At 42.4% G+C, this 27,641-nt stretch overlaps 1 protein-coding gene across 3 annotated transcripts; it reads right to left on the reverse strand.

The window, feature by feature from the left end:
* Positions 1-124: 124 nt before the first annotated feature.
* Positions 125-27,520, reverse strand: LOC125633355 (uncharacterized). Of its 3 annotated transcripts, none has more exons than XM_048842500.2 (8): positions 27,287-27,519; positions 24,466-24,611; positions 13,440-14,753; positions 9,086-10,015; positions 6,215-6,309; positions 4,084-4,251; positions 3,095-3,252; positions 125-1,073 (listed from the first exon to the last, which is right to left on the reverse strand). In XM_048842500.2, the coding sequence occupies exons 3-8, from the start codon at positions 14,750-14,752 to the stop codon at positions 831-833; spliced, it is 2,907 nt and encodes a 968-aa protein (XP_048698457.2). In that variant the 5' UTR covers position 14,753; positions 24,466-24,611; positions 27,287-27,519; the 3' UTR covers positions 125-830. The 3 variants fall into 3 exon arrangements, with proteins under 3 accessions (XP_048698457.2, XP_048698456.2, XP_048698455.2); XM_048842499.2 differs by having other exon boundaries at positions 24,466-24,614; XM_048842498.2 differs by lacking the exon at positions 24,466-24,611 and having other exon boundaries at positions 27,287-27,520.
* Between the last annotated feature and the right edge of the window lie 121 nt (positions 27,521-27,641).

Below are 27,641 nucleotides of genomic sequence, written 5' to 3' on the forward strand. Positions count from 1 at the left end.
ACCATCGGGGATTTGAATGCTCAACCTCTCAGAAGGCCAATAAAACTACATCCCATGCAAAAGACCATTTCTTTTAATCTGAGGTTGTTCAGTCAACCTTTGAATTATAAAACTGAGCCCATAATTCACAGCTTCTTATTATTTATTATACATATGGACCTAAGAGATGTCCCATCACCTTTTAAGAAATAATTTTGAAGTTTATTTTACAGTATACAAAGAAATTATATTTAAGAGTTAAAAGCAAATATCACAGTGTCAAGACAAAATGAACCATCGAAAGCTGGGAAACAGCATATACCACCGACTTGTATCATTAAACAGCTACATTCTAGTTGGTTTATAACATTACACAGCAAATATTTGAACATTTTTGTATTGATCAAGAAAGTTAAAAATATTTTACAATAAAATATGTACAAATAAATTAGATACAGCATAGGTTATCATTTTATGTGGATTGTTCTAAACATAATATCTTTATTATAAAGACAATTTACAATAACACTATTATGCATGTGCATGTATATATAGATACACACACAAAACCAAACATATATACTTTAATTAAATGGGTATTTTACTGTGTGATAAATTCAAGATACTTTTTAAAAATAAAATTCTGTACATAGGTCTAACACCTAATTGGCATAAATAGTTTACCATAACAAGATAAAAAACTGCAATGTAACATCTCGTATCAATTGCAAAAAGATAAGAGTATCTCACATAGCTTAAAAATGAAGCAGCTATATTGAAAAAAGATTTGAAATGTTTTCATTCATAGTGTATCAAGAGATTTTATAGTTTTCTGGTTAGAGCAATAAGAGTTACAAGTATAAAAGGGAGTGATCAGCGTCTCGCATGTTAACACTAGATTGCCTCTGTTCTGCTTTTTTTATGCTAATGCTTTCTGGTTTATAAAGTTTACCTTGGTCAACGGACCAAATTTCAGGTGCCGAGTCCTCACCCATACAGACATCTGATAAGGTTTCTATTTTGGACCAATTATGGTCTTTTTTGGTAGTAAGATCTATTAAGAAACTTCTCCAGTGAGCATTCCGGTCATGGATCTAGGGGGGAAAAAAACGAAGATTGTAGAGGAAAGAAATGTTTCTGAATAGTAATTTAAAACAATTGAAGATTTTACTTTCATTAACCATGTTCAAAATGGAATAGGGTTGATTTTAACATTCCAATGCTGCACTGGGATGGGTGAAGGGGTTAGCTGGGCTCTAAAATGTGAGAATGATTCGACATTACTAATTCTGACCTATTTACTGTTCCAGGTCCACTGCCATGACACAGTTTTGGCAGAAATGTGACTCTGAGCACACAGGTGAATGCTAGACTTGACCAATGGAAATTGGGACAGTCCTGATTTTCCTCCCCAAAGAGGTCACTTCAAGGACCCAAATGGCGTCCTAGCGATCTTGCTCGCAGTCCAGTTTATCACCTGGAGCTGTGTGTCCTGTCAGAACTCTGAGAATGCATCTGAAGTTTCAAGAAATGGTAAGACACTGTATCTCGTATCTACAGTATGAGGGTGAAACCACTTTCCACAGCATTTGTGATCAGAGCTCTGCAACCTGACCCAATCCCAGCAGAACCTGATTACAAGGGCTGCATCTGGATCAGGTGGGAAAACAACCGGACTGTCTGTGGCTGGGGTGGGTTCTCCTACTCCTGCCTGTGGCAGGAGCGTGCCCTGCTCCTGCCAGCCACTGCCACCTCGCTGCTCTGCATGTGTTGCAATCACGGAGTGAGTGTGCCAACAAGTGGCCGTGACTCTCATTCCATAGTGCACACAGCACAGTGGGGAGCAGCAGCCAGCAGGCTATGCAGCAGTCAGCACATTCATCTGCCACCATGCCAGCCCCACAGGCAGGAGGTGACAGTGATGCTGACTCAGGTTCGCAGGAAGGATTGGGGTCAGTTTGGGTCTCAGGCTCAGGTTGGGTGGGCTTAGGTCTGGTTCAGGTCCAGGTTGGGCCTAAAAATTAGGCTCGAGGAGACATGTAATTGTGATTTTAAAAAAACCCAGCTATAGCAGCATCCGCTTTACATTAGCTAGGTTCTTGTCTTTCCTCATGTTTCATTTCCTGTATGATCAGATTTTGCTGTTTAAAAATAACTGGATTTTAAGACCAGTTTGGCTGTCAGGCCTGAGAATTGGTACGTCATCTGGTCCATGACTGGGGCACCTAGGTGCTACAACAGTATAAATAATAGGTCTGTCAATTAATAGCAGTTAACTCAAGCAATTAACGCAAATCATGTCCTCTGGAATGGTGGTTGAAGCACTGAGGGGCATACAAATGTTTAGCATATCTGGCACGTAATTACCTTGCAATGCCAGCTGCAGCAGTGCCATGCAAACATCTGTTCTCACTTTCAGGTGCCATTGTAAATAAGAAGCAGGCAGCATTATCTCCCATAAACGTAAACAAACTTGTTTGTCTTAGCAACTGGCTGAACAAGAAGTAGGACTGAGTGGACTTGTAGGCGCTAAAACTTTACATTGTTTTGTTTCTGAGTGCAGCTATGTAACAAAAAATTTTTCTACATTTGTAAATTACAAGAAATACGATTTCTTTTATCTTTTTTACAGTGCAAATATTTGTAATAAAAAATAATAATATAAACTGAGCACTGTGCACATTATATTCCGTATTGTAGTTGAAATCAATATATTTGAAAATGTAGAACATCCAAAAATAGTTTTAACACATTTAAATTGGTATTCAATTATTGTTTAACAATGTGATTAAACCTGTGATTAATCGCCACTATTTTTTAAAATCTCACCATTAATTGTGATTATTTCTTGTAATCATTTGACAACCCTAATAAATAATATTAAAAGCCTGATGTAATTGTAAATTAGCACCCTAATCATCCTCCTCATCCTAACAGGATTTATTTTTCATAAGGAATCAAAACTGAAGCATCAACTCTAATCCCTAGTAAATTAGAAAAAAATAAAATAAAAAAAAAAACAGCTGCAGAAATGTAGCTCCCTGCCCCTTTCATCCCTAATTAAACTTCTGTACTGCAGTTTAATTGCTACAAAGGCAGCAGAGAGGCAACGTACCGATACGTGTCTCCGTAAGGTGGACATGTCTGTGAAGGTTCTCTCACAAGCCCTGCACTTGTATGGTTTTTCACCGGTGTGAATACGCTGGTGACGCCTGAGAGCTCCTTGCTGAGTAAATGTTTTTCCACACTGTTCACAGAAATATGGACGTGTCTCTGCAAATGAACAAAACCCACAACCGCTGAAGATCAGTCCCTTTGGGCCTGATCCTGCAGATGCTTCAGTACATGCTTAAGTTTACTTATGTGAGTAACAGGACTATTTATGTGAGCAATGCTGGATTAAAGCACTTGAACAACACCCCTGGCTCCCACAATCATGTGATGAATATTTCTAGCCCCCCTGGTTGGAAAGAAAAGCTTGAAAATGTGACCCAAGTGAAACTGATCCAGCAGGGCCTGCCTGAGTTTCCAAACGGAGGTGCAACAGCCAATAGAACCAGGGATGTAGCTACCTGGCCCCATCCTCTCTACTAAAGCAGATCAGGCCCCTCTTCTGGGGAATGCTACCCTGCTACTGGCTCCTGCCACCAGTCCACCCTCTGCTAGGGTGATGGCCATGGAGGATGGGCATTTGGGGGAGCGTACAGGGCTCTGGATTGCTTTAATCAAGCTCTGCAAATAATTAAAGTTAGGAATGTGCGTAAGCGTTTGCAGGATAAAGGTCTCGGAGAAAGAATTTCCGAACAAAGAGTCAAACTGCACTTGGCCCAATGTAACCAACTACCGTACATTGTATCTCGGAGGCAATGCAGGGTATATTAGTTATTTTTTAAATAGTGTATGAATTTTTTTTCCTTTACAAAAAATATGAGTAAGTGTGAACTCTGGCTCCAAATCACTCCCCCCCCCCACTATACTTATGTAGCCCATCAAAAAGATTGTTGAGTTAAAGGCTAACGCTCCTTTTGCAAACAATTTCAGATCCAAACTTCCACCAGTATCTACTCATTTATTGCCAAAAACAACATCTGTTTGCTTTGTTACCTGCATGAACGTTACTGTGTTGGGCTAGCGAGGCTCTCAGTCCAAACGTTTTCCCACAAACACCACATTTATAGGGCTTAGCTCCCATGTGGCATCGCTTATGGCATTTTAAGTACTCATTGGTGGCAAAATGTTTTCCACACACATCACATTTAAAGAGACGCTCTCCTGTAAGAAAAACAAAAGACAATCTGAATTCTCTTACCAGTTACCTCCGTAACCTCTTCCTGGCCAAGTCTGATGTTCTGTTGTATTTTGCCCGTGCTAATCCTCCTGCTCTCTTTGACACATTTGATCAGTCCTTTCTCCTGGACGATCAGTAACCTTTCGATTTCCATGAGTCTCTGCTCTCTTGGTCTTCAACTGGCTTCCCCTCCACCATGCTTTGTTGGCAACTCTCGTCTGACCCCTTTTTCCCCTCTTCACCGTATCCCTGCGTGACCTCATTAAGAACAGAACAACAGCCATACTGGGTCAGACCAACATCCATCTAGCTCAGCATCCTGTCTTCCAACAGTGGCCAATGCCAGGTGCTTCAGAGGGAATGAACAGAACAGGTCATCATCGAGTGGTCCATCCCCTGTCATCCATGCCCAGCTTCTGGCAAACAGAGGCTAGGGACACCATCCCTGACCATTCTGTCTAATAGTCCTTGATGGACCTATCTTCCATGAATTTATCTAGTTCTTTTTTGAACCCTGTTATCATTTTGGCCTTCATAACATCCCTTGGCAACAAGTTCCACAGGTTGACTGAGCACTGTGTGAAGAAATACTTCCTTTTGTTTTAAACCTGCTGCCTATTAATTTCATTGGGTGACCCCTAGTTCTTGTGTTATGCAAAGGAGAAAGTAACACTTCCTTATTCACTTTCTCCACACCAGTCAAGATTTCATAGGCCTCTACCACATCCCCCTTAGTCATCTCTTTTCCAAGCTGAAAAATCTCAGTATTTTTAATCTCTCCTCATATGGAAGCTGTTCCATACCCCAATCATTTTTTCTGTCCTTCTCTGTACCCTTTCCAATTCTAATATATATTTTTTGAGATGAGGTGACCAGATCTGCACACAGTATTCAAGAAGTGGGCGTACCATGGATTTATATAGAGGCATTATGATATTTTCTGTCTTGTTATCTATCGCTTTCCTAATGGTTCCTAACATTCTGTTAGCTTTTTTGGCTGCTATTGCACACTGTGCGAATATTTTCAGAGAACTATCCACAATGACTCCAAGGTCTCTTTCTTGAATGGTACCAGCTAATTTAGATCCCATAATTTTGTATGTACAGTAGAACCTCAGAGTTACGAACACCTCAGGAATGGAGTTTGTTTGTAACGCTGAACAAAACGTTATGGTTCTTTCAAAAGTTTACAACTGAACATTGACTTAATGCAGCTTTGAGACTTTGTTATGCAGAAGAAAAATGCTTTTAACCATCTTAATTTAAATGAAAAAAGCACAGAAAGTTCCCTTATTTTGCCAAATCTTTTTTTTAAACTTTCCCTTTTTATTAGTAGTTTACATTTATCATAGTACTATATTGTATTTGTTTTTTTAATCTGCGTCTGCTGCTGCTGACTGTATACTTCTGGTTCCAAATGAGGGCGGTGGTTGACTGGTCAGTTTGTAACTCTGGTGTTCATAACTCTGAGGCTCTACTGCATAGTTGGCATTATGTTTTCTAGTGTGCATTATTTGGAAGAAGAAATTCAATGTTGATAAATGCAATTTTGTTGCCCAGTCACCCAGTTTTGTGAGGTCCCTTTGCAACTCTTCGCAATGTGGACTTAACTATTTACTCACTCGGCCTCAGCTGCCGTTTCTATGCAGATGACTCCCAAAATCCCTCTCTCTATCCCAATCTCTTTCTTCAGTCTTGCATCTCAGACAGGCTTTCTGATGTCTACCTATCCAGGTACCCACATGGCCCTCATCATCTAGGTACCTCCTGTGAGTTAAAAATAGAAAGTGCACTTCCCTGCCCCTACCTATTCCCTGCTGTCAAGAGGCTTAGGAATTTGGATGATTTCTGTTCTACCGGGATGTCCTGCAGACAACTTGTATTCAACCTGACCAAATAAAGGGCTGAGAATGGTAGAGGGAGGGGCCCAGAGTGTTTAATTCCTACCTGTATGTGTCCTCTTGTGACCATTTAGTTTGCCTTTGTCAGCAAAGCAAGCTCCGCAGTCCTCACAAATATATGGCTTTTCTCCTGTATGAGACCTACAGGCAGTGAAACACAGAGAGATATTGAGAAAACACAGCTAGATAGGCAGTGCTTAATTTGTAATGAAAGAAGTGCCAGGGCTCAAGCAATTTTTTTCCTTTCATAACTGAGGCGGCAAGCCCGGAGGTGCCGGGGCTATGAACTGCCAAGCTTAGACGTTCCAGGGCTCAGCCCTGGCAAGCCCCAGCACAAATTAAGCACAGTAGACAGGGGGGATTTTAAATAGCATTTCCTCTTGAAATTAATTTCCTGTTCTGTGGACGTTACGGTCCCGGAGAGTTTGCCTAGATTTTCTATGCAGGAGTTGGCATAAATGTGTTCAGCTCAGCAAGGAAATTGAAGGTTTGCATGCATATTACATCAAAGATGCATGCAGCCCCTAAGGTGTACTGTTGCAATGAATGACCCTATCTGATGCTTGGGATTTTTGCATGAATATTGTGCAGGGGGGGAAGGGGGAGCCTAGAAAATCCTTGGTAAAGACATTCATACTCCTCAGATCGAGTAAGTCGGTGTAGCTTCATTAATCTGAAGGAGCTCGGCTGACTCACACCAGCTCAGGATCATTCCCTTACAATGCCTTACAGGGGAGCATGCAAGATTTTCCTCTGGCTGTTCCTTTCTTTTTCTTCCTTCGTGCCTCAAAAGCAGCATCAGCCCTAAGACTCTGTGGCCTAAAGCACAGACAGCCCAACTATACTATTGTCCTATACTGGCTGCTAGATGATACAGCAGAGCATAGGCGCCGACTTCCCCTCTGCCGGATGGGTGCTTGACCCCCCACCACCCCTGGCCCCGCCCCTGCACCACCCTCGTCCCACCCCCATTCCACCCTTTCCCAAAAGTCCCCGCCCCACCCTGCGAGGAGGGGGGAGCTTGGCTGCTGGTGGATGCAGAGCACCCACTCATTTTTCCCCGTGGGTGCTCCACCCCTGGAGTACCCACAGAGTTGGCACCTATGTACCAGAGTGATGAAGCGAATATCCTACTCCTCTGAGAAGCTCCCGATACTGATAAACTCTTTGTGAGAGTATATGTATGCTCTTGCTGTGATCAGCCAGGAACTGATAAAGCCAGGGGTTATTTCAAATAAAAGGGCTGCTTGCCTATCTTAGCAGGTGAATGAGGCAAAGGAGAGAAAACAACAGTGAGTGCAGACAGACAAGACCAGGTGACCTGAAGAAGAGCTCTGTGTGGCTTGAAAGCTTGTCTCTCACCCCCACAGAAGTTGGTCCAATAAAATATGGTCTCATCCACCTGACTCTCTAATATCCTGGGGCCAACCTGGCTACAACTGCACTACATACAACATGTGGTTCCTAGACATTTACACAAGTATATTACTTTAGTTTATCATCAAGACTGTATTTGTCTTTGGAAGAAAAAAAAACCTCACATATAGCAGATATCAATGACCTCACTATTTATAAGTGTGATGAACGTACTGGGGCAGATACTCCGCTGGTGTAAATTGGCACAGCAGAAAGATTTAGTCCCATTGATCTCAATTTAAATACTGGCTTTTCAAAAATTCTACTTTAGTTTTAGTTATCTTGGGCCTCATTGATGGGTCTGCTTTTTCCCCTCTGGCTCCAGAAAGACTAGCCTCTGAAGGTTATTTCTTATGACACAAACAGCAGAGAAGAGCCAGAACTTACAAAAGACTGGCGGCTGCTGCTTTGGTAGTGGTGACAGCAATGTGGATGTTTTCTTTCCTTACGCTAGCAGATCTCTCCAGGCACCTACAGTGCGTTCTGGGCTATTATTCTCAACATGTGTAAATCACACAAACTGATTTGCACCAGCTGAGAGTCAGGCCCTTGGTCTTTAACTCAGGAGGACAGTCCCACTTTTAAAGAGCAAGGTTGCTAAGGAAAATCTTGCACGTTATGTTTAAGACTATCCACATGGAATCTGATTTTAAACGAGCTAAAACAAGGACATTCTGAAGTCAAACGTCCCGCATCTGCAACTTTCTGTGCTGTTTTCACATTCCAGCTCATACTATACGATATGCAAGATCATGCATGGTTTTGAGACGTCAGTCAAAATGCTGCACATTGTACAAGAGGTGGCATGCAAACAAACCCTGAACTTCCTTGATTTGTTGGTGTAATTCTGACTTTCTGGGTTAGATCTTATACCAATGTAAATCAGCAGAGCTCAACAGGACTTTCATGGCATTTTCTATGTATATATCTTAGGCACTTAACACTGAAGTATCTAAGCACCTCCACAATCTTTTTAATGTATTTCTACTCAACACTCCTGTGAGGTAGGGCAGTGCTATTGTCCCCATTTTACAGGTGGGGAACTGAGGCACGGAGAGACTACATGACATGCCCAAGGTCACATACAAAGTCTGTGACAGACAACGGGATTGAACCTGGGCCTCCTAAAACTGAGACTAGTGCCCTAACCACTTGGCAATCCTTCCCCTCTTGCCATTTTTTACACTAGCTGAGGATCTGGCTCAATCTTATTTAGAAGTAATCCCTATATGTTTGCCCATGTGTGAATGGTACTGCTATGTTTTAAGTCTTTCCCAAGGGTGAGGTAATGACCCTGGAGTAGACAAACAACTTTACATAAATAAAAGAACTACACTTTGTTAATCATTGATATTACAGGCCAACATAAATCCCAGCATTCCTCTATTACATGGATATTGCAGAAAAATGACTGGGGGACAGTGGGTCGCCCAAGGGAAGGTGTGCTGAAACAGGGTGCATGCAGGGTTCAGTAATGGGAGAAGCGGTACTGTAGGCTGACCTGGTGTGGATCTTAAGCTGTGATGGCTGTGCAAATTTGGAATGACAAATGCTACATTCGTAGGGTTTTTCCCCTGTATGTGTCCGCATGTGAAACACCAATGCAGTTCGAGAGCTCAGAATCTTCCCACAGACCGAACACAGTGGGCGCTTCACTCTCCCTTCGTGCTTCCGCATATAATGTGTCCTCACGTCTCTCTTTCTTTTAAATGTAGCATTGCAGAGAGTGCAGGCAAATTGCCTTTCTTCAGTATGGACACACGCTCTGTGCTCTTTCCAGCTGTTGTAGCTAGCAAATGACTTGCTACAGATATCACACTGATAGACTTTACCGGGCAAGGACTGATGGACATCTTTGCAGTGATCCACATATTTTTTCCGAGAGACAAACTGCTCATCACATTTATCACATGTTATAACATAGGCAGACTTCTTAGTTACCCGGGCCTTAGTTACCTTCTTTATTTTAAAGTTTTCACCCGATTCATTTTCTTCAGCATCTTTATCGTTAGAGGAGTCATCGTCATCATCTGTACTAACATCCTCGTTATCTTTACCACCATCTGCTTCAGAATAAACTGCATCGTAATCTCCCTCCTCTTCCCCCTTCACATTAGTTCCTTCTTCATCCTCATCCCCATCTTCATTTTCATCTTCTCTGTTAGCTTCAGCTTCATCATATTGCCCCTTCCTTTCTTCCCCTTCATTGCGGCAATCCACTTGTGCATTAGATGAGCTCTCTGGTTCTTCCTCGTAGTCCATGGCTTCTTTGCTCCTGGTAGCTTTTCGCAACCCAGTATCTGATGCTCCAACCCATCTTTCTTTGCTAATATTGGTTTCACAGTATGTTGCATCTGGTCTATCTGCAGGTGGAACTACCATCCAGTAGACTGGCATAAGCTTCCTGTCTTGCCCAGATTCGTGTATTTTTCTGTTAAAAACAGAACACAACCATAGTAGGTTAAACACCTGGTTTTATATGCATGCACACCGAAGGAATCGGGTTTCTCATATTCATTTTAATGTTGCCTTTCACAAACTAGAAGAACATCTAGAACAAGAGAGCAAGGAAATATTGTAGAAAGGTGAGACCAGATAATTAACGATAACTGAAGTGTCTTATGCAAGTTATTCTGTGAAAGCATTACTGAAACCATTGGGTATCCTTGCTTTCACAGTTAGCAATGTATACTACACTGAGGGACTGGCAGAAGTTTAAAACCAGAAGGTCATCAGGAAAAGACTCTCTCTAAAGCAAATTTGTGTGCTACCTGATTAATATCATGATTTTCATGATTAATATCATGACTATAAATTCAGTCTAACAAATGGGTTCTTACAAATACAACTTGACATCCTCTTGCTTTACTTTTAATTAAATTAAGAGCAATTAAATACTAAATGGCATACTTTTAAATATCTACTGCATTTGACCCTTAGTACTTCCTTAAAGAAGCACATTATATTTGCCACATTTGACCCTGAAACACTTTGTGTGTGATTCTCAAACAACAAAACCGATGTTTCACTTTAATTGAAAGGTTAAGAATTTCATTGTAGGCCATTTGTGATTTCTCCACAATGCAAAGGCACTATTCAGCTCTAAGATACATGGAAAAAATTCCCATTGTTTTCACACAGGATGTGTGCATGGGAAGGTGGATAAGAAAACAGAACTGGGATTCATCACTTCAGCATAATCTTGAGTTCACTGTTACAATACAGTGACTATGGAAAGATATGCAGTGTTTGGTTTTTAAACAAATTAGAAATGTCATTGAAGGTGTAAACTTCATGCAATGACATGCCTACTTTGTGCATGCAATTATACAAAGCAAATCTGCGTACTGTTTGTGCAGATAGTCAATTATGGTAATCTGTCTTTCTAACAGTGTTACTACAGTACTTAGCGCAACAGAATCCCAATACTTAACTAGAACCCTTAGGCACCATCATAATACCAATAAACAAGAACATAACACAATCATTTTCTTATAAAAATACTGGCAGGTGGCAACATCTCTATTTGTGTAAATTGCAGCACCAACAGGTTTCTTATTAATTTAGGACCAGAAACAGAAACCCTTATGAACACTGAGATAAGGGTATCAAAACCTGTCTCAAAGAAATTGGTAATCCTGCATAGTCTAAATTTGAACTCTTAACAACCACAAATTTAAAACAAATTATTTGGGAGATTTCTGCATGAGATCGATCTGCTTTCCCTCTGCAGGTGATAAGATAACACAGAACATGAGACAGAGTGCCACACTGCATTCTTTTGAAAGATTACAGTTTGTGTGCTGGGCACACCAAAGACTGATACTGTGTAACTGCAACTGCTTTAAAAGTCTGGAATTATCTGCTCATCCTGCTATTGTGGATTTCACTCCTACTCTACTACTTCATTTATTTTTCTACTCCTATGTGTTCAGTCTGCATTTTCCTACAATTTAGCCTCACTGAACCCTCTTTTTTGAGCTCACTGTTTATACTATATAGAACCTAATTCTTTCTGTCAATCACACTTCTCTCCCTTAGTATCCTTGTTTCTTTCTCACTACACACATCAGCGTCACACAAAAGTCTCTGCATGCAGATTTTCTTCAGAAACAGACGGATGGTATCTTTTTACATATGCAATCTCATGAGGGGATTCTTTAAAGTGTCAACGTTATTGATTTATTAAATGCATTAATAAAATTTAAGAAAGAATTATATATATAGGGATAAAATTATTCTCTGTAGTTGCATTAGCTAGGATAAAGCTACAGGGACAAATAATCCTCATGCTTGAGTGGAAGTATGGTCTCATGGTGAAGGTGCGGGACTGGACTCAGAAGATCTGGGTTCAATTCCTAGATCTGCTACAGGCTTCCTATGTCATCATGAGCAATTTTTCTGTGTCCTAGTTCCCTGCTGGGAAAATAATACAGCAGGGTGGATTTGATTTAAATCACTAGTCAGGAAGACTTGATTTAATCATGGTTTTTTACATAAAAGTGCATTCTTGTTGGTTGTTGTAACCTTAATACATATTCTTTACAACTCAGAAATAGATGTAGGTTTCATTTTTAGAAGGTACGCACTATACATTTTTAAAGTGATTTATTTCAAAAAAATGTCAGATTAGTTTTACAGCTATATCAGAAAATGAATGACTGTTTGGTTATTTCATTTACCAAAGGTAACTGAAGCAGATATTTATAAAGTCATTGGGAGGTGAACTATCTCCAATTCAACAGGCTAATCATCAGACCAGTTTCCTACCTGGTGGCTGCTCTAATTTATGCCAGCTGCCTATGGCTCCAACATGGGTTATGGCAGTCAGATAATGAGAGTATAGGGATATACCCCCTATACATCCACAAGGGGCGCGGTGAAGTAGGAGCATTATGGTGGCATGGTCTCAACAAAGGATTCCTCCATACTGGAGCCATCCTCTTATTGGCAACTATTACAGTTTTAGGGCTGCTTTGAGTTGACTCCAACACAGCAGATCTGGGCCCAGGATTTCAACTGTACAAGACTCCGGAGAAGAGAACAATAAAAACGTATATATTTAAATACCTGTCATATAACCTAACATTTCTTTTCCATATTTAATAGTGCCAATACCTCAGGACCTCCCAAAACATGTACATCACTTATTTGACTTGGCCTTTTCCACGGCTGGGGAAGCAGAGGACTCCAGAGGGACACAGAAAAGAGGACAGAGGTATGAGTATGAGGGTCATAATAGGAGGACTGAATCTCTGAAAAAGTCTGAAGAGGGTCCTGGAGTCACTTCAGGACTCAGGAGGGCTGTAACAGCTGAAAGTCAGGAATTCTGTCCTGGGCCAATGGCAATTCTATATTTATGCTCTCATAAAAATCAAATTCTGTCTGTTTGCAGATCTGGAGACTGCTGTGGAATGTTACTGATTCGTTTCTGGTCAGTCAAGTGCAGAAAAGGCCTGTGTGAAAGCCCACACTACCTCGACACAGCCTGCAGGGCATAGGATCAAATAAAAATAGATTTGTGATCATCGTTAGCCAGGTCTTGCTCATTTTTAGCACATCTCAGTTCTCCCGGGCTCATGTTTAAAACCCAAAGGCTGAGACATTCAAAGCCACTAAAGGGGATTTAGCTGCACAACTCCCAATAATTTCAATGCATTTAAATCCCCTGCATGGCTTTGAAAACATCACCCCAGAGCTGTTGCAAACTGATAATATCCTGACCCAAAGCCCACTGTAGTCAATGGAAAGACTCCTATTGCCTTCCAAGTGCCCAAAGAACCTAGCTCTGAAGCAATCAGGATCTTGAAAATACTCCTCTCTTAATGTCCACACACACACACAGAATGCTGTACCTTACATGGGTATTGTAAGCAGACCTCTGAGCAAAACTGGCTGGGCAGCGTTCACATTTATAAGGTTTCTCTCCAGTGTGGGTTCGAATGTGAACTGTCAGGCCACATTTGGAGCTGATAACCTTGTTGCAGTATGGACATGCCTGGGGATTCCTTTTCTTTTCATGCACCCTCCGGATATGGTCATTTATATCCTTCCGGCGCTTGAACCTCTTGTCACAAAACACGCAAGGGAAGCGTCGCTCGTCGTTGTGAACTGTGAGGTGGTGCTGCCTGAGGTTCTGGCGATTTGAGAAGAGCTGGTCGCACACATTGCAGCTGTGTTTGAGGACTATGTTGATGTCGTGTTCCAGCTCCATGTGCGACTGATAGTGTTTGATGAAATGGAATGACTGGTTACACTTCTCACACGTGTACATTTGTGGCAAGACTTTTGATACGTTGCGAGGTGATTTCCTGCGTTCAGTTTTACTGGGGCGCTCAGAAATTAAACTATTTTCATCCTCCTCCTGGCCAGGGAGCACATTTTTGATCACTATGCAGGTTTCCTTTGAGTCTGACCGGTTTAGGGCACAATGGCTTGTCTTATTTTCCTCTGGGTTGACTGTATCCATGCTAATCATCTCACCTGTCTCTATTTTGTTCTGTTTGTCTGACTTTGCCATCCCAGCTTTCGACTCCAGAAGATCTGTCCCGCCTTTATTGGGATTTGGAGGTTGTCCATCAACAATCTCATAGTCTGGTTGCAATTTTCTGCATTTCTGGCTGTCCCAAAATTTTCTCTTCATGGGTGTCGCCCCAATTTGGGAAGAATCATTCACTTCATTGTCTTCTGCTTGCTGGACACGAACCCACTGGGACCCACCATTTTCACATATCTGACCTTTCAAATGGACACTCAAATCTAAGGCTTTTCTACCCTCCGCCTTCATTTCTTCACAAATGTCAAGCAAATCCTTGCACTCGAGTCTCTCGGCTACCTCCTTCATCCGATGCAACTTTTCTGCGTCAATCTCTACTTCTGCAGTGTAGACGAATTCCAGAAAGGAGGTGAATTCTTCTGTGTATATGTCCTGTAGAGTCACGGTGCAATTCTTAGCATCCAACATCTCACCGTGAAGAAAAAGCCCCTTAAAGTAATTGCTGGAAGCAGCCAAGACAGCCTTGTGAACCAGAAACTCCTCCTGGATCCCTAGGTGTTCAGTATGGACCGTCACATCACAGAGGTGGCCAAACTGATAGAGCGAATGCAGCGCACTCAGAAGGTTTGAAGCAGCAACTTTGGATTTCATTAGAATTTTCTTCTTCTCCATCCTGCCAGAAAACAAAAGCAAGAGTCCATTAGAGCACATCTCATCCACCTGCACCAATCATTTTCATATTCATCTTAACTGCAAAGCAGACCATCACAATCACTCACACTAGAGATTGAGAGACTCATTGACGCTTGCTCTCTTATCTTCTAATTCACAAAGCTTGACAAAGACTGTAAGTCTATTGAGGTGACTGCTGTCACCAAATGTACTTTGTTAATTTATCGTGACAGGCTTAACTTTAATTATTTAGGATAATCCTTCACTGTAAATGTTCTGTAGCATGTTTGGCAAAATAATTAAGTATTAGTAAAATGAGACCAAGGAACTAAATTGTAAAACTCTTATACAGTGCTTTTCATCTGTAGATCCCAAAACACTTTACAAAGGAGGTTACATATCATTCCCTCCATTTTACAGATGGACAAACTGAGGCACAGAGAGGGGAAGTAATTTGCCAAAGGTCACCTTGCAGGCCAGTGGCAGGTTGCAAACTGAGTCCCAATCCAGTATTCTACCCAGTAGGCCACACTACCTGCATGACAGCAACAGGCGGTTAAATCTTTGTTGAGCAGAGAGTCTAGTGGGTTTTTAATGAGCATACCCAGGCTAGGAGATTAATGGTGCGAGTTTGTGAGGTTCTACTGTTTGCAATACTTAAATTGTATGACTATTACGTACAGAAATATATAGAACATGCAAGGAAATAAAGACACAGATCTGGTTTAAAATTTTAAAAATGTTGACAATATTTTGGCAAAAAAACCTGAGAAATTCTTGCAGGTTTTCATTCAGCCTAGAGGGATTGAAATTTTGTGATTAAAAATGTCAATCGTTTTTCACACAAAAATTCTGCATTTTTCCAACTATCTCTAGACACATCCTCTAAATATTATGGCAGTAAGAAAGAAGCTTGACGGTTCTGTGCTTTTCTGCCTCTAGACGCACAAGACACTAACACTGTGTCTTAAACTATAAACCCTGAGGAGCAAAGATAGTCTTTTTATGTGTGTTTGTACAGGTCCCAGCACAATGGTGCCATAATACTGACTCGGGCCTTTGGAAGACACCATAAATGTTTCCTAATACCATATAAATGCATCAATTATAGTACTGGATATCATTATTAATGAGGAATAAGTTATTGATCAAGAAAAGGAGTACTTGTGGCACCTTAGAGACTAACCAATTTATTTGAGCATGAGCTTTCGTGAGCTACAGCTCACTTCACTGATGAAGTGAGCTGTAGCTCACGAAAGCTCATGCTCAAATAAATTGGTTAGTCTCTAAGGTGCCACAAGTACTCCTTTTCTTTTTGCGAATACAGACTAACACGGCTGTTCCTCTGAAACCTGTCATTATTGATCAAGGAATCAATTCTGAAGCACTTAGTGGAGAGGAAAGTGATCAGGAAGAGTCAGCATGGATTCACCAAGGGCAAGTCATACCTGCCTAATCTAATTGCCTTCTATGACGAGCTAACTGGCTCTGTGGATGAGGGGAAAGCGGTGGACATATTGTTCCTTGACTTTAGCAAAGCTTTTGACACGGTCTCCCACAGTATTCTTGCCAGCAAGTTAAAGAAGTATGGGCTGGATGAATGGACTAAAAGGTGGATAGAAAGTTGGCTAGATTGTCGGGCTCAACAGGTAGTGATCAATGGCTCCATGTCTAGTTGGCAGCCGGTATCAAGTGGAGTGCCCCAAGGGTCGATGCTCGGGCCGGTTTTGTTCAATATCTTCATAAATGATCTGGAGGATGGTGTGGATTGCACCCTCAGCAAGTTTGCAGATGACACTAAACTGGGAGGAGAGGTAGATACACTGGAGGGTAGGGATAGGATACAGAGGGACCTAGACAAATTAGAAGACTGGGCCAAAAGAAATCTGATGAGGTTCAACAAGGACAAGTGCAGAGTCCTGCACTTAGGACGGAAGAATCCCATGCATCGCTACAGACTAGGGACCGAATGGCTCGGCAGCAGTTCTGCAGAAAAGAACCTAGGGGTTACAGTGGACGAGAAGCTGGATATGAGTCAACAATGTGCCCTTGTTGCCAAGAAGGCCAATGGCATTTTGGGATGTATACGTAGGGGCATTGCCAGCAGATCGAGGGACGTGATCGTTCCCCTCTATTCGACATTGGTGAGGCCTCATCTGGAGTACTGTGTCCAGTTTTGGGCCCCACACTACAAGAAGGATGTGAAAAAATTGGAAAGAGTCCAGTGGAGGGCAACAAAAATGATTAGGGGACTGGAACACATGACTTATGAGGAGAGACTGAGGGAACTGGGATTGTTTAGTCTGCAGAAGAGAAGAATGAGGGGGGATTTGATAGCTGCTTTCAACTACCTGAAAGAGGGTTCCAAAGAGGACGGATCTAGACTGTTCTCAGTGGTAGCTGATGACAGAACAAGGAGTAATGGTCTCAAGTTGCAGTGCGGGAGCTTTAGGTTGGATATTAGGAAAACTTTTTCACTAGGAGGGTGGTGAAACACTGAAATGCATTACCTAGGGAGGTGGTGGAATCTCCTTCCTTAGATATTTTTAAGGTCAGGCTTGACAAAGCCCTGGCTGGGATGATTTAGTTGGGGATTGGTCCTGCTTTGAGCAGGGGGTTGGACTAGATGACCTCCTGAGGTCCCTTCCAACCCTGATATTCTATGATTAATAGGTTATGTCAATTCCATTAGCCCCATATGACCCAGGTTAGTACTCCTCACCCTGAAGAGTTTTCTTCATAGGAAGTTATGATACCCACGGTGCCCGGTCTGAAAGGTATAAGATGGGGTTCTCCCCTCTTTGAGGTGGATTTAGATATAGGTCCAGATGGTTCATGCCAACTCATTTCAAAACTAAGTGATGAAAATGCTAAAACAGTCACTACATTACCTAGGACATTAGTAAGGGATATGTAGCTAGGAACTGATTTTGATCACTATGTTATCCATTTAGTATCTCCAAGATACATTCCATAGCTTTGAACAACTCTGATAGCACACAGTAATGCCCCAATTCTGATATTCTCACTCACACTGAGGAGTACTGTACTCCACTACTAGAGCCAATGCAGTCATTAAGACTATTCTTGGAGTAAGGAACTGTTCAGTGTAAGTCAGGGTTTCAGAATCTACCCCTAAACTGGCAAACCTTTGTGTATGAGCCAAAATATCTATATAGTGGGTAGTTACCCACTATTCCTCATAACCTTTAGCCTACTGTGGTATGCTGAGATTCAATATAATTCATGGAGTAAATTACACTGCCCCAGTTTGTTTGGCATGTGTTACCTGTTCTACCACTATATGTTCCCTTATAGTGCTAGGAAAACAATAGCTTTAGGTTGGTGTCTCTTGTGACAGGTATAGGTCTTCCCTTGCTACAAGTCCTATCCATACAGAGTAGGTACACTCCAAATTCTTTACCCAGGTACCTTTTAGTTACTACAGGGGGTCTTAGTAGCATAATATAGTACGGTGATGTTAAACACCCAGCCAGAGGGCCTGATCTGACCTATTAGATGTAGTTATGTGGCTTTAGAGTAAATTTCTAGCCCTCCCGGATGCAAAATTAACCTCCCAAATGCAAAACAATTACAAACCAATGATGCACTGCTGTCCTCCTTAGTCTGCAGAGAGCCTGAAACAACAACTTGGAGGTGTGAACTCCTTTGCTCCAATTCATCTCATAGTGATGTTAACTTAAGAGCATAAGTGACACATGAAATAGTTAATGGTACGTAATCACTGACAATTTTATTGTATGACATGGGGAAAATGGTGGAAGTGAATGGGAAGGAACTGGGCTTTGCTGTAGGGAAGGATATGCAGAGAAAAGATAGGAGGAGACAAAACAAGAAAGAACAGTTGAGAGAAACAGAAAGAAAGAGAAGGAAAAGAAACAAGGCAGATATAGTGGGTGTCCTAAGAGTAAGTTAGTTTTCACACTGAGCGATTGATGAATGTGGCTTTAATAAGAACAATAAACTAAATATGCAGTTACTAAATCAAGGCCAGATTCCACCCTTGATCTTTGTGGGGATCTTCCACTGACAGCACTGGGAGATCCACTGTAGATTGAGGGGAGTGTGGAATCCTAAATGAAAGCCCCAACAACAATTAAAAAAGGCATTTGGCCCACTCCAAAAATGAGTTTGACACTCCTGGTCTAGTAGAAGTTTAAAAATTATTATTATTTAATGTGTGTTTACCTAAACCGTATAACTTAGTTATAACTAAATTTTAGAACCTAAAGAGGAGCACTAGGCCACAGCAAACAGCTGGAGTGGCTTTCTCTTGCTTGTTGGCTCCATTTTACAGGATGCAAAAGCTAGGCGGTGCAGTTACTTTCACCTTGATGTTGGAGTGTTTGCTTCTCAGCCCAGTAGTAACAATTGGCATTAAATTACATCAAGTTTTACTTTTGTTCCTTATATGAATTACGTTTGACACGACATGAAGTACATTACTAGTGTACGTAAAATGTGCAAATAAGAGGTCAAACATGCCTTCAACATACCATCCCGTGATGCATAAACATCGATAGTCACCATAATGAATGCTTTTGAACAACAAATCCTGTTGTTGCAGTTGCAATATTCTCAAAGCTAATGCAATAAAAACAGCAATAGTTAAGCAAATTTTAATCTGCAAGGCATAAATAATTCATGATTTGTGACTTACAAAATAACTTTAATGCACCGTACACATTTCCTGGCTGCTCTGTATTCCAGGGTTTCTTAGCAACTTGTGACCAACTATATTGTTCCAGGGAACACATTTTTAGGGATGGAATAGGGTTTTATTCGAGATTTCTGTTAGAAAGACAATGATAATAAGCAACCTGGAATACTTCCGAACACTCCATGCCATTAATTTTTATTTAATTTAGGGCTCAATCCGGCTAACACTTATGTATGAGTAACTTTACGCATGTGAACGGTCCCATAGAAATCAGTGGAATTACAGATGTTGGGAAAGCTACAAGCTGTGCGTGTTTGTAGGACTGGATCCTTATTCATCCATCTGATTTGGAACAGAAAAAAATATGCTCCTCCATACCAGTGAATTTAAAAAAGGGGTTTATTTAGAGAAGAGGGAAGCAAAATACCTTTGTTAAAGGAAAGTAGTTTTCAGAAGAGTAAAAAGATGTGCGTGTATATTGGACTATGTCACTGCAGGCAGAAATTGACCCATTAGACAGCTTAATCTTATTCTTACCAGCATAAGATTGTTCATACACAGATTTCAACAAACATACAGTAAACAACACAGCAAAAGGCACATTTTAAATTCTTCTGAGCAAAGATAGTCTCTTCCTATCCATTTGTACAGCAACCCAATCCTTCCTGGGGCTTTTGGGCACTACGGTAATCCCAATAAATACTGATGATTACTCAACATGTATATTGCAGTAGCTCCTAGAGCTATATATGTGCACCCATATAGCTCTTTGAGGCAGGGACATTCATTAGCAAAGAATAAGTAGTTTCAAGATGCCTACAACTCTGCCACTGCATTGAGCTTTGGGTTGAAATTCGGCAACTATTTTCAGCCAATGAAAACGAACTTTGAGTAAAACTAAAAAATGCCAGTGGCTTCTACAGAAGTCTCAGTTTTGACAATATATGAACACAACTTTATTTCCTGTTATTAAATTCACAAAAGGAAGGAAATTGTCAAGTAATTGATCTGATTTAAAGGTACCGGCATTCGTGGGGGCAAAGAAGGGTTACAATTAAATTCATGGCATTGCCTCTTTTTATGTCATATGATCTGTGGTCCCTTTGGCCTTAAACTCTGTGACACTGACTACTGGACTGTACATTCACTATACTTTCGTTTGATGAAAAAGGCATCTTGGTCTTACCACGTCTGACAGCATACACTCAGTTTTCCTTCATTATTGTTGTATATGGCTGCATCCCCCATTATGGCTCCAATTCAACAGAGCATTTAAGCACGTGCTTATGTCCCACTGACTTCAATGGGACTTAAGCACATGCTTAGATGTTGTGTTGAATTAGGATCAAAACAAACAGCTCAAGAGGAAATTAAGCCCACTTGATGCTAAATACAGCACTTCTACATCTTGTAAACATTTTTCTGTGATACTCCTATAACCTGTCTACCAGTTTTATAGATCAATGACAATAACTCACTTCAGTTGTTTCACTGAGTGGTGGCAGAGGAAATGAAAAGCATCCTGATTTTAACCAAGACAATTAAATTTGCTTCCTGAACTGTTTACTGTATTCCATTTTTTTCCTTACATTTACCATACAAAATACTTTTAATTACAGAGATTAAGATCTGCAGTTATAGCTAGTTGTCCAAGGCATCTGGAAAGTATTTAAGCGCCGCTGTAGTCCATTGAAAGAAAAACGGTCAGTATTACTCAGGAGTATGAGAATCTGTATGTTTATGATTAAGGGATGAACGACCAAGACAAAAGTAAAGGAGTACTTGTGGCACTTTAGAGGCTAACCAATTTATTTGAGCATAAGCTTTCGTGAGCTACAGCTCAGATCACAAATCACTGTCTTCGATTAAAACAATAAAACAAAATGGCTTCACAACATTTAAGAGCTAGAATTTGCTGAAGGCAAACAAGTATGCTGCAGGTATCAACGTGGATAGCCAAGTCTGACTGCTAGGAACTAGTATACTTACAAAGCGTTGATCTTGCAAACTGCTGAAAGAAGTGCAGACAGCCAAGTCATGCTCACTATTTGATCAACACATGGACACACAGACTGAGTCGATTTCCCTTGTTTTAACATTTTCCACCATCACAACCCCTTCTATTCCCTTGCAGAACACAGCCCAAAATGACATACCGTATTACTAATATAAGATTTCTAAAAAACAATGGTAAGGCGCTTATAAAACAAGTAGGGCTTGCTGAAATCTCTTATCAGATTATAAATTAACTCTTTACTCCTCTCTTTTAAGGCCCTGATCCTGCAACGAGCTCTGCAAGTGGGACCCCTGTGCACACGTGAAACCCATTGACTTCAAAGGGGCTTCCAATGGGTAGAGGGGTCTACTAAAGAGAGCTCACTGCAGGACCCAGGCCTAAATTAGGGTTTTTTTAAATGTCTGAATGCTCGCAGGGTCTGGTCCAAAGCCTAATAAAGTGAATGATGGTGGAGGTGAAGTGGCTTTCCACTCACTTCAATGGGCTCTGGATTAGAGATGGTTGGAAATTTTTCATCAAAATACCTGTGTTGACACTTTCAGAATGCAACATTTCAATTTCTCATTTCGATAACTTGTTTTGAAACAAAATTTACTGTTTTTATTTAAAACATTTTTAGAAGTTAAGAGCAAAAATGTGATCTAAATGAAATGTTTCAATTTTATCAAAATGAAACATTTTGATCAACCTGGAACAAAATTTGTTGAGAATTTTGTTTCACAGAAAATTTTGAATTTTTTGTTGCTGTTGTTTTCATTTGGTTTTGGAATAGAAGAATTTCAAAATCATAAAATTTCCCCTGAAATGGAAAATCTGGTTCCTACCAAGCTCTACTCTGGATTAGATCCTAATGACAAGCAAAGAGTAATGAAAAATTCCACTGAGAGCCATCAAAATGAGGACAGCAAAGCTGCAATGTTACAGTAAATCCTCCACTGATTACAAAAATGATTTTATTACCTATTATTTGTATTACTATAGTGCTTAGGAGCCCTAGTCATGTACCAAGACCCCATTGTGCTAACCCAGTGGTTCTCAACCCACAGCTGCGGCCCATGTGACATCCTCAGGGCCATACAGGTAGTATATATATTGTGTGGATGCAGCCCACATAACACAGAGACCTGCATATACGGCCCACAATGGTAAATAAGTTGAGAACCACTGCTCTAGGTGCTGTACAAACAGAACAAAAACAATGTGTTAATGTCATACAGTAACATTAGTACATCATTTATGTAATAAAGGGCTAGATTCTTGTCTCCATGACACATGGCAACTCCACTGACTTACTGACATAAGTGTATGAGAGCAAAATTTACACCAAAACGTTGCATTTAAACATTTGCTTGTGTATATTTTGCCTGTAATTCCCAGTGGGGAAGGAATAACCACTCTACAGAATCATCTCACGTGCAAGATCGAAAAACTAGGCTACAGAAAACGGAAGTGGCATAACTGAATCACTGCAAATGTCAATATATATCTCACTTCTGTTATTATGGAATCCTATAAAGCTCCAGGAACAGCTCCAGTGTTTTTCAAAAATAAAACACAGGCAATTTGAAGCCATGATTAGAAGTGATTTGCGTTTGCTCCATGCTATATTATGGTGTTTTTAGTACACAACAAAGCAGTCAGCAACAGCTGTGTGCTTGTCTTCCGGGTAATTTTACATTATAAATGAAAGGGGTAAAAAAAAAAAGAAAAGAAAAGAAAAGAAAAATGTGGTCTGCAAGAATTGGACAAAAAATTTTTTCTAGGGTCATTTTTTCCCCCCTGGACTTTTACCATTCCGGCCTATTTCTGGATCACACTGCCTGTCATTCTCTATGGACCAGAGACTCAACTAATATATATTTTGCATAGCTCCCTCCACTGAAGTGAAATCAGTGCAGCTATGCAGATTTACACTAGCTGAGGAGCTGACCCTGAACTGTTTTCAAAACAGAATTCTTTGGTGGAATTACTTCACATAAAACTTGCCAGAAATCTATATGCTCTGCCTACTGTGAGATATATGTAATTTTCTGACTGCAAGTTTCCCCCATTCTCTGTTACATCTTCACTTCTCCAAGACCTTTGCATGACATATTTCCCTATGTGAAGATCCTTTTAACCTAATATTAGTCGCATACATGCATGAATATGTAGGGGCCCTGACCCTGCAGATGGATTGACACAGGTGGACCATAACATCTGTGTAGAACCCAGCTGACTTCACTGGGGCTCTGCATGGACACACGGGACCACTGAGGTGGATCCAATTGCAGGATGAAGGCTGTAGTGAACTATACAGGATATACATTTTTAAGAATACACACAACTCTCCTGAATGGATAAGAACTGGCTAGGGCACTGAACTGAGACTCAGGAGACCTGGGCTCAATTCTTAGCTCAGCTCTGCCCACAGGGACTTTGGGCAAGTCACAGTCAATCCTCTACTTCAATTCTTCATGGGTAAAACGAGGATATTTCCCTATCTCACGTGGGTACTGTGACGATAAAATCCATTCATGACCAGATACAGTACACTCTTGTTTACCCAGAGGGCCTGGCAGCCATCCAACACTTTCGGATAACCTAGTGTTTGCATAAACAGAGGGGCTATTTTGAGCTGGATTCTGGCTGGGAAGCAGCAAGGGTATGTCTACAATGCAGCTGGGAGCGAGCCTGTGGGGCTCAAGCTAACACACTAAAAATAGCCATGTGGACACTGTGGCTCGGGCTCTCAAACCCACCCAACTCCCTAGGCTGGACAGCCCAACCTCCAGCCTGAGCCCCAACATCCACTTTAGCTCAAGCCCTGCTAGTGGCTACCTGGGCTGGGAGGCTTGCTCCCAGCTGCTGTGCAGACATACCCCATAGGTCCGGGAACAGCTGGGTGTGACAGACTGAAGAGTCACTCAGGGATGTTGCTTTACTCGACTGGCTGCTGCTCTTGCCATTCCAGACGGTGAGCCAATGAATGGTGATGCTGTATGTACCAACCTCTCCCCTGAACACCTTGCCTACCTTGTGTCTGTCCCAGTGCTCAGGCTGCCTTCCCGGGGCTATGACTGACCACAGTCCCTCAGTGATGACTGCCCCATTGATCACTGGGAGGGGCCAAGTTTCATCTGCGGGGCTCCGAGATGGGAGGGGAGCGCTGACCAGAGATGCTGCTGTAGAAACAACCACAATAGTTACACATGCTGCACTTTGAACTGGACACAATGTTGCAGCCATAGAACCACATTGTGCGTGGATACATTAATTTACCCTACAGCAGTAAAACAGATGCATCGCTGTAAATTATTTTAGCACTAAGAGGCTACTGGAGAAGTTATAAGCAGATGATTAACTAACATAGGGGGACACACTCTGGACTTGGATAACTAGGACTTCTGGATAAAGGGAATTTGCATAAGTGGGAGTGTATAGCACTATGCTGAAAAGGACCATTAAAGTACAGCTAGAAAGCCTTGATCCTACAGACATTTAAGCAATTGATTAAGTTTATGTGCCTGAAGGGTTCCACTGAGTTCACATGTGTAAAATTGGGCACATGAGTAAGTGCATGCAGAACTGGGGCTCTGATTAGCAGGATACAAACAAATGCATGATCTGTCACACAAACTTTAAAAAAAAAAAAATAGATAAATAAATGCACCTCCCGTCCATAATTTTTGGGCCATCACAGTTTTGGACTGTAAAACTTGGACCATTTAAGGAAACTGTATTTTTGAAAAAAGGTTGATTTATCTGGGTCTTGCTAAAAGATAACTTCAAGAGCAAAAGTAGAGATAATAAAATTAAACTGCTTTAAAATTTATCCCATATGGGTGTGACTCCCTCCAAAAGTCTGAAACGTGGCAGGTCTGCACATCTAATTGCTGACAGCAGCATTATAAAAGGACACTGTCCTCTGGCAAAACAAATAAATCACAGTTCTGTCTGAAAGTTTTGTGCCCATTCTAGTTACAAGTCACATCCTAAAAGGCTAATCAAAAGAGATTAGAGAAAAAAGTTATTTGCCTCCCTTTTCTCAGTCCGCTTACTTTGCACACTACAGCAGTTTAGATAGTCCGTTTCACTGTTTTCCCTGCAGTCCGTCAATCTCAGGCTTTAAAAAAGAAGGTATTGAAATACTCTGACTCTCCCTTGTTTAAAGGTGCTGGTGTAACACGGACAGGAATTTTAAAAATTAGTTCCCGATCCTGCAAATTCTTAAGCATGTGCTTAATTTTAGGTATGTGACCAGTGCCACTGAAGTCAAAGGGACTATTCACATACATCACATTAAGCATTTGCTGGCAGGATCGGGGCACAAGCCAGTACAGTGTGGGGAGTAACATGCATGGCAGGGGCTGGCACAGCAACACAAACACTATTAAACACCATGGAGCGCTCTACCTCAAGTTGCCACCTGTACCAGTTTTAACTGAGCAAAGACATGGAGCCAAAGGCAGGTGCCAGGGATGACATGTGGCTAGCACAGCAGCAATTTGAGCTGCAATGGCAGGGGTAGTCATGCAGCCATCAGAGCAGGGCTTAGTTAGAGGGGGCCAGGGAGCCAACGGGAGTCGGGCAACTATCATGCAAAAACCCTTCAGCACAGGATTCAGTTGTGGCAGGCAGGAAGGTAGCAGTCAGTGTTACCCAAGACTTACCCTTCCACACAGGGATTAGCTATAGGGGATAGGGTCCCTGAAAAAGCCCCCAGCCTTAGCCATCAGCCCAGTGTCTATCTATAGGAGGGGCAGGCAGAATATAAAGCTATAGGGGCAGCCCCCGACCTTACCCTTTGGCACAGATAAGGGACAGGCTAGGTATAGCTACAAGGGCAGCCCTAGCCAAATTACTCATCAGCACAGTGTCTGTCTATAGGGGCCAGGCAGAATATATAGCTATAGGAGAAGCTCCAGCCATATTATCCAGTGGCACAGTGGCTGCCTATCAGGGCTGGTCAGGATATAGCTATGGGGTTGGGCAGGGTATAGTTATAGGGGCAGCCCCAGCCTTCTCCATCAGCACAGTGTCTGCCTAGATGGGGGTGGGCAGGGGATAGCAATAGGGGGCAGCCAGGTTATAGCTATAGGGCAGCCCCCACTCATCAGCACAGTTTCTGCTTTCAGGAGTTGGGCAGTGTATAGCTACAGAGAGCTGTCGAGCTATGGGATAGGCAAGATTTTAACTATATGGGCTATAGGGGCAAGCAAGGGATAGCTACAGGGGCTGTACAGCTATAGGGGAGGGCAGGGCATAGCTACAGGGGCTGTACAGCTATAGGGGAGGGCAGGGCGTAGCTACAGGGGCTGTACAGCTATAGGGGAGGGCAGGGCGTAGCTACAGGGGCTGTACAGCTATAGGGGAGGGCAGGGTGGAGCTATAGGGACAGGCAGGGTATAGCTACAGGGGCTGTAGTGCTATAGGGGCGAGGAGGGTGTAGCTATAGGGGAGGGCAGGGCGTAGCTACAGGGGCTGTACAGCTATAGGGGAGGGTAGGGCGTAGCTACAGGGGCTGTACAGCTATAGGGGAGGGCAGGGTGGAGCTATAGGGACAGGCAGGGTATAGCTACAGGGGCTGTAGTGCTATAGGGGCGAGGAGGGTGTAGCTATAGGGGAGGGCAGGGCGTAGCTACAGGGGCTGTACAGCTATGGGGAGGGTAGGGCGTAGCTACAGGGGCTGTACAGCTATAGGGGAGGGCACGGTGGAGCTATGGGGCAGGCAGGGTATAGCTACAGGGGCTGTAGTGCTATAGGGGCGAGGAGGGTGTAGCTATAGGGGAGGGCAGGACGGAGCTATAGGGGCTGAAGGCTACAGGGGCGTAGCTATGGGGCAGCCCAGCCTTACCCTGCCAGGCGGAGCGCGCTGCTCTCGCGCAGTCTCATGGGGCTCGGCTCCTGCCCGCGCTCCGCTCCGCTCCGCTCCGCACCACCCCGCCAGGCTCAGCAGCGCAGGTCTCTCCCCCTCTGTCCGCGCGATGGTACAGCCCGGGGAACCGCGCTCCGCCTCCCGCCACGGCCACCATAGCTGCGCCGCGGGGGCCGCTCCACCGACGCTGCCGCGGGCCTGCTGCCCAAACGCAAGATGGCCGCCCAGTGCACATCAGAAGCGTCACCCCGCCCTCCCCGGCCATCTTGGGTGTGGGCAGCAAAGCTCCCTCCCCCCCCCCCGCTCTCCCCACAGGGAGCTGCCCGGTCTCTAC

The sequence above is a fragment of the Caretta caretta genome, chromosome 3, assembly GCF_965140235.1.
Source record: "Caretta caretta isolate rCarCar2 chromosome 3, rCarCar1.hap1, whole genome shotgun sequence".
NCBI classification, from domain to species: Eukaryota; Metazoa; Chordata; order Testudines; family Cheloniidae; genus Caretta; species Caretta caretta.

Coding starts and splice junctions, on each gene's coding strand:
- LOC125633355 (XM_048842498.2), bottom strand. CDS start 27,324: ATGAGACTGCGCGAGAGCAGCGCGCTCCGCCTGGCAGG. Junction 14,754..27,286: donor AGCGCGCTCCGCCTGGCAGG/GTAAGGCTGGGC, acceptor GTTTTCTGGCAG/GATGGAGAAGAAGAAAATTC. Junction 3,253..4,083: donor ACACAGTAACGTTCATGCAG/GTAACAAAGCAA, acceptor GTTCATTTGCAG/AGACACGTCCATATTTCTGT.